General features: G+C 53.4%; 2 protein-coding genes across 3 annotated transcripts in view; one reads left to right on the top strand and one right to left on the bottom strand.

Annotated features, from left to right (window-relative positions):
* RLBP1 (retinaldehyde binding protein 1) overlaps positions 1-4,135 on the bottom strand; it is a 7,483-nt gene extending 3,348 nt beyond the window's left edge. Inside the window, exons 1-6 of one of the 2 annotated variants that reach the window (XM_031055960.1) lie at positions 3,869-4,135; positions 3,034-3,077; positions 2,681-2,809; positions 1,852-2,053; positions 500-678; positions 416-421 (exon numbers count right to left, since the gene is read on the bottom strand). In XM_031055960.1, coding sequence (XP_030911820.1) covers positions 416-421; positions 500-678; positions 1,852-2,053; positions 2,681-2,809; positions 3,034-3,045 — 528 coding nt within the window. In that variant the 5' untranslated portion in view covers positions 3,046-3,077; positions 3,869-4,135. The remainder of the gene's footprint in view (positions 1-415; positions 422-499; positions 679-1,851; positions 2,054-2,680; positions 2,810-3,033; positions 3,078-3,868) is intronic. The other variant, XM_031055959.1, reaches the window with a different exon arrangement.
* FANCI (FA complementation group I) overlaps positions 3,830-6,238 on the top strand; it is a 26,787-nt gene continuing 24,378 nt past the window's right edge. The window contains exon 1 of the mRNA XM_005419717.2: positions 3,830-3,895. Coding sequence (XP_005419774.1) covers positions 3,830-3,895 — 66 coding nt within the window. The remainder of the gene's footprint in view (positions 3,896-6,238) is intronic.

The raw sequence follows: 6,238 nt of genomic DNA on the forward strand, positions 1-6,238 counted from the left end.
TGTGTGTGTAAGGATGCTGTGCTCAGTGTGTGTGTAAGGATGCTGTGCTCACACTGTGTGTGTAAGGATGCTGTGCTCAGTGTGTGTGTGTGTAAGAATGCTGTGCTCAGTGTGTGTGTGTAAGGATGCTGTGCTCACAGTGTGTGTGTGTAAGGATGCTGTGCTCACAGTGTGTGTGTGTGTCGATGCTGTGCTCAGTGTGTGTGTGTAAGGATGCTGTGCTCAGTGTGTGTGTGTGTAACGATGCTGTGCTCAGTGTGTGTGTGTGTAAGGATGCTGTTGCTGTGCTCAGTGTGTGTGTAAGGATGCTGTGCTCACAGTGTGTGTGTGTAAGGATGCTGCGCTCAGTGTGTGTGTGTAAGGATGCTGTGCTCAGTGTGTGTGTGTAAGGATGCTGTGCTCACACTGTGTGTGTAAGGATGCTGTGCTCAGAGTGCCGAGCGGGACAAGCCCAAATCCAGGACCACAGCTGTGGGAGCAGCCTCTGAGCTGGGCTCACCTCATCGAAGGTGATTTCCTCGTAATCCCAGTTCTCGATGTTGAAGAGCATCACCACGCGGCCGTACTTGTCCCTGCTGGCCAGGATGCCGGGGTAGCCGGCCTCGATGGTGCTGCGCACGGCATCGGGGCTCAGATTGTCAAACAGCTCGGGGTACTGCTGCCGGAAGTTCACGTAGCCTGCAGAGAGGCAAAAATTGGGAAAACTGCCTGCTTGCCCAGCCTCAGGAAGCTGGGAGAGCTTCCAGAGACAGAATGGGCTGGTGATGTTGAGATGGCAGAGCCTGAGAGCTGTGGAAAGCTCTGCCTGTGGCACACATGGGTCAGGTCTCCTCCAGCAAAGGGGGAAAGAGGGAAAGCAAAGAGGGAAAGCAAAGGGGGAAAGAGAAGCTCAGCAGCAGACCAGCCCCCGCATGCTTGGTGTTATCCCTCCCCTTGCCAGGAGCTTCCCACACCTGCTTTCTCTCCAACACCTTAACAAGTAGATAAAGTAATTTCCCCCCTCATTTCCCTCCTCCCCTTCCTCCCTGTTTGGGTGAAAACCCCCATCTACCCTCTCTTGGCACCCTGCAGGCACAAAATAAGGAATTTCATCCTGGGAAAATGCTGGCAAACAAAACAGCTCGTCTGAGAGCCAGCACTGATAATTACAACTCATTATCCCCTAAGCTGACACAAAGAAGAGCAGGGCTGGAGCCAGGCAGGTTCCAGTCAGCAGCCACCCTCTGGGCTGCCCTTCTGCTCCCCCTCCACCCCTCTGGGCCACTCTCAGTGTGAGGAGAGGGTGCCACAAGCACCCCAAGCTGTCCCCAGACCTAGAGGTGCCCCAGGGGTGAAAAGATCCCCAGGCACCCTGCACAGAAGCATCAGGAGGGTGCAGAACTGGCTCCCTACAGGGTACAGAGGGAGGAGTGTATGACAAGTACGGGGCTCTCAAGGGGATGCAGCCCAAGCCAGCTGGGTTTGCTCCAGGAACGAAACCATCACCAAATGTGAGGGGTTTTTCCATTTTGTTTGGGTAAATTTGCAAGGAATGGGACTGTCCTAGTGCTGCAGGATGCCTGGTGTCACCCTCATTTGTTTCCTTCCCCATCCCAGCTCATTTCAAGCCCCTCAACCTGACTTTTTCTATTAATCCCCTCTCTTCAAACCCCGACTTTTTCTATTTATCCCCTTGCTTCATTCCCTTCCTATGTCAGGGTCCTGCTCTGCCAGCACAGCCCAGTCTGGGCTAGGAGGCACCAGCACAGGACAGGGAGCTGCTGGGGGATGTGTACCTCACTCTCACCCAGCTCCACAGCCCAGGACCCTTCCCCAGCTTTCAGCAGGTCACAGGCTCTGCGCCCTCCCCACCTTTCAGCAGGTCATAGGCTCTGTGCACGTCGAACTTGCGAGCGCGGATGAAGCGGAGCAGGAAGGAGTCGTCCCTCTCCTGCACCTTCTCGGCCACCTTCTGGCAAACGTCCTCGCCGCCCGCCCGCTCCTGCACCAGCTCCCGCAGCGCCTTCACCGCCACCTCCCGCTTCTCCTCCGTCTCGTTCAGCTCGTCCTTCGCCTGGGGGGAGCAGAAAGGGGAACCAGTGACGGGCACACATGCTGAAACACCCCGCGGGTGTCACAGACATCTTTTATGAAAAATCCTTTCCTTAGAATTTTTCCTCCTCAAACCTCAAAAACAAAATGTAAACAATGCTTATCTGCTGCTGTAGAATGCAACAAGTAAATCTGTAATTAATCTCATGCAGTTGTTTCTAATTAATAACCAATCACAGTCAGCTAACTCAGACTCTCAATCCAAGAGACAAGCCTTTGTTATAATTCCTTCTTCTTCTATTCTTAGCTAGTTTACTGATGAAATCCTTTCTTCTGTTCTTTTAGTATAATTTTAATATAATATATATAATAAAATAATAAATCAAGCCTTCTGAAACTTGGAGTCAGATCCTCATCTCTTCCCTCATCCTCAGACCCCTGTGAGCACTGTCACACGGGGGTCCTGGAGGCACCCAAAAACTGGGGGAGGACAGTAAAGCTCCTTGCAGCATCCCAGCACAGGGGGCGCAGGGTCACTCAGTCCCCAGCCTGGAGACGTTTTGGTGAGTGCAAGAGACAGCAGAGAGTCTCCTCTGGCCCCTGAGGAGCAGGAGCTGCACCTTCCCCCCGTTCCCCACAGCTGCCTCACCTTCTGCAGGGTGTGTGGGGGGATCTTCTCACACCTCCCAAAGACGGGCCCGTGGTCCTTGGTGGTGAGGCGCTCCAGCTTGGAGCGCAGCGCCTGCTCCTCCTCCGACACGATCCGGAACGTGCCCGTCTGCGGGGAGGAGAGGCTGTGGGGGCTCCCCAGACAGCCCCCAGCTCCCTGCCCCACCTGGGAGCTCTGGGGAAGGGGAGAGGCTCCACATGGGCACCCGAAGGGGTGCAGTGGGATAGGGATGGGCTGTGTGCTGCAAGAGACCGAGGTTCCCCCTGTGCACCCCATCCCAGCACTGCATGGTCAGGGCCCAGAGGATGGGGCAGCGTGGGGACAGTACTCACAACTGCAGACATGTTGTCCTCTGTCTTCTGTCAGCAGCAGGACACTGGCAGAGGGAAGGAGGAATCAGCATGGATCCAAATGGTCTCCACGGCCTCCCTTATGCCCCATTCCCTGACATCTTGCACAGATGGGGACAGAAGTGGGTGTCCAGAGGACACCCCCAACCCTCCTCAGCTCCATCACCTACTGCCTGCATCTCTGCCTGCCCGAGGAGGCTGAGCAGCCTGGAGAAACACCAGAGATGTTTGCAAAAGCAGCTTAAAAATGTGTGTATTGATCATCTGATACCTTCACATGTTTTTCTCAGTTTGCCTTTCCTCTTTTGGCTGGGGGCATCTCAGCCTGCCCTCACCCAGGTGGTCTCAGACCACCATCCCATTGGCAGAGGCAAGCATCCAACTTTGGCCAGGCAGCCAGCTCATCCTTTTATTTCTACTACCAAAATGAATAATATTACCAAAATAAATACTCATCCCCAAAGTATTTCCCAAACTCCCAAGCCTCACTGCTCCACCAGCTGCAAGGCTGGACTGTAAACCTCTCAGCATCTTTCCAATGCAGTCTGGGTGAAACACCTTGTTCCCATCCACGAGGAGGAGGAGGGCTGCCTTCATCCTGCCTCCAGCACCTACCCCTGCCTGGCTGTAGCACCAGCTCCAAGCCCTGGTTGTGTGAGGGATGCTTGGCTCCAGCTCACCCATTTCCCAGGGCCATCCTTCTTCCCTCCACCTCCTGGGGAAGGGATAGGCACCAAAACCAATTCAGGCTCTGGAGATGTGAGGTTGATGGTCTTCCATGCAGTTCTTTCAGTTGAAAAATGTCCTGGATACTCACCAGGAAGAGCTGAAGTGTCCTGAGCAGGTGAGTGCACAGAGCTGAGGTGGGAGCAGGGGTGGCGAGGCCGGAGTGGAGCAGCGAGGGAGCCGGGCGAAAGCTTTGTAGAGTCACCGGGTTGGGATTAGACCGTCACAAGGCATCAACTCACTGCAGCTTTGCAATTAAGTCAGCCCAGCCCAGGAAAGAAACCCCATTAAAACATTACAAAAGGCAGCTGAGGAGAGGGAAGGAGGGAGCTGGGGCTCCACGGCCAGCCGGAGCGTGCGTGGGGAGGCGGGCTGGATGCCGGACCCGATTAACAAAGTATAAAAGCTCCTTGTTGTGTAACTCGCTCATTAGCACGGGGCAGGGGCAGAGGCAGGGGGTGGGCAGCCTGCCATCCCGGCCTGCTCCCCGGGGTGAGCAGGACAGGTCTCTTCCCCAGCTCCTGCCCCAAAACCCTGGCAAGGTCCTGCTGTGAATTTGGCTGCGTGGGCAGGGCCTGGCTGCGGGGATGGGTCTGTGGCAGAGGATGCTCCTGGGGCTCTCCAGTTCCTCCCCTATGGGGCCTCCCAAACCAGCATCCATACAAGGCCCCTTTCAGCTTAAAAAAAAAAAAAAAAGACACAGACAAAATTTCTACAATGCCCTCAAGTGATGATTGACTGCTCAGAGCTCTGGGAACTGGAGATGCCACAGACCCATAAGGGAATGGAGCCCCAGGATGTGGGAGAAACAAAGCTCAGTCCACATGTGGGTGCAGCAGGATGGCAAAATGAGTTTTCTGCGATGCCCCAGCATGCTGAAGCTACACAGGGCAGGAGAGCCCTTGCAGCCTTAATTCTTTGGGTCAAGGGTTGTGGGAGCTGAGTGAAGATGTGGAGAGGATGGAGCTGTGCTCAAGCCCAGGAGAGGAGCTTGGTCAGGCTCTTACCACGGTGGGGATTTTGGGGAGGTGGCAGGGCTGGGCTAAGCACCAGAGCAGGGCTGAAGGGGCTTACACAAGGCATGTTTTGTAATGCCTCTGGGATTTGCGGATTTGGTTTCCACACAGGGCTGTCCTGCAAGCGGAGCTGAGACCCCGATGTGAGGGAGGGAGGGAGGAGGAGGAGGAAGGCACGAGACTCCAGATGAAAGGCTGGGGTGCTGCTGAGGGAAAACTCGGACCTGTGCCAAAGCCCTGAGCAATGCCACTGTGGCCTGAGGCACTGTGCACTGCTCTTCAGAGGAGACCCCCAACCCTCCCATCCCCTTCCCACAGCCCTGGTGCAAGGCTCAGCTCCCTCCTACTGCACGTTGGACCTTTGTGCTCAGCTCAGCGTAAAGTAGTGCATAACAGGGGTGCATCATCAGCATGGGGTTGCCCAAATAGACCCAATAATGCTCTGTTGGTGTGCCAGAGAGGACCTCTGATCCCTGGGGCACCTGGGCATCTGGCCAGCATGGTCATCACAGGTGAAATCATTTTGCAGACATATGAACAACCCCTGGCATCACAAAGCGAGTGTTTTGTCCTGGGTAAAGGGGTCTCAAGGGGGACCCACCCTGATGTGCTGTGACAGAGCCCTAAGCGCACATCTCCCTTCCAGGTCTGGTTATCCCCCTGCCCACAGCCCCACGTCAAACCCTCAGCACATCAACTCCCGCTCCACGTGAGCACGGGGCTTGCGAAATCTCCCACGCTGTGCTGGCTTGGGATCCTTTGGGCAAATCCTGCTGCTTAGAGGCGGGCTACACCTCCTGGTACGCTCAAGGCCACCCCGCATGTCCCCCGGAATTAAGGGTTTACTCGAATGTATCCGAACCCCACGTGGGTGTGTGAAAAACGCCAATCACTTGTTTTTAAAGTTTTAAAAGTTTAATACTAATAAAATGGTTATAAAAATAGTAATACAATTAGAGTAATAATAATTTGGACAATTTGAATTAGGACAATATGAGACAATAGAAACAAAGAGTTACGGACATCTGGGTACCTTTTTCTGGGCAGCATAAGCCCAAAAAAGGACCCCCATTAACAAAGGATTTTCCTTAAAAACAATAACCTGTTGCATATTCATACATCTCATACATGATGCATAAATTCCATTCAAATACAGGATTCTGTCTTGTCACCATCAACTTCTTCCTCATAATCCTAACGGCGTCGTCCTGCCCATATGAAGCGGGAAGTTCGTTTCTCCTCATAATGGAGCAATAAATTCTTTTTCTCTGAAAGATTTAGGTGTCCTGTGGCTGCTATTTCGCTGCAAGTCCTTTCTTTTAAAAAAGTGTCTTACATACCATAGTTTCTATTTTAACATTTTTTTTATAACCCAAAACTATATTTAACACGCTGCTTAAGAGAATGAACACAGCATTACTTTCTAACACAACACATATAATATT

Source organism: Geospiza fortis, unplaced genomic scaffold (genome assembly GCF_000277835.1).
Source record: "Geospiza fortis unplaced genomic scaffold, GeoFor_1.0 scaffold171, whole genome shotgun sequence".
In the NCBI taxonomy this organism is placed as follows: Eukaryota; Metazoa; Chordata; class Aves; order Passeriformes; family Thraupidae; genus Geospiza; species Geospiza fortis.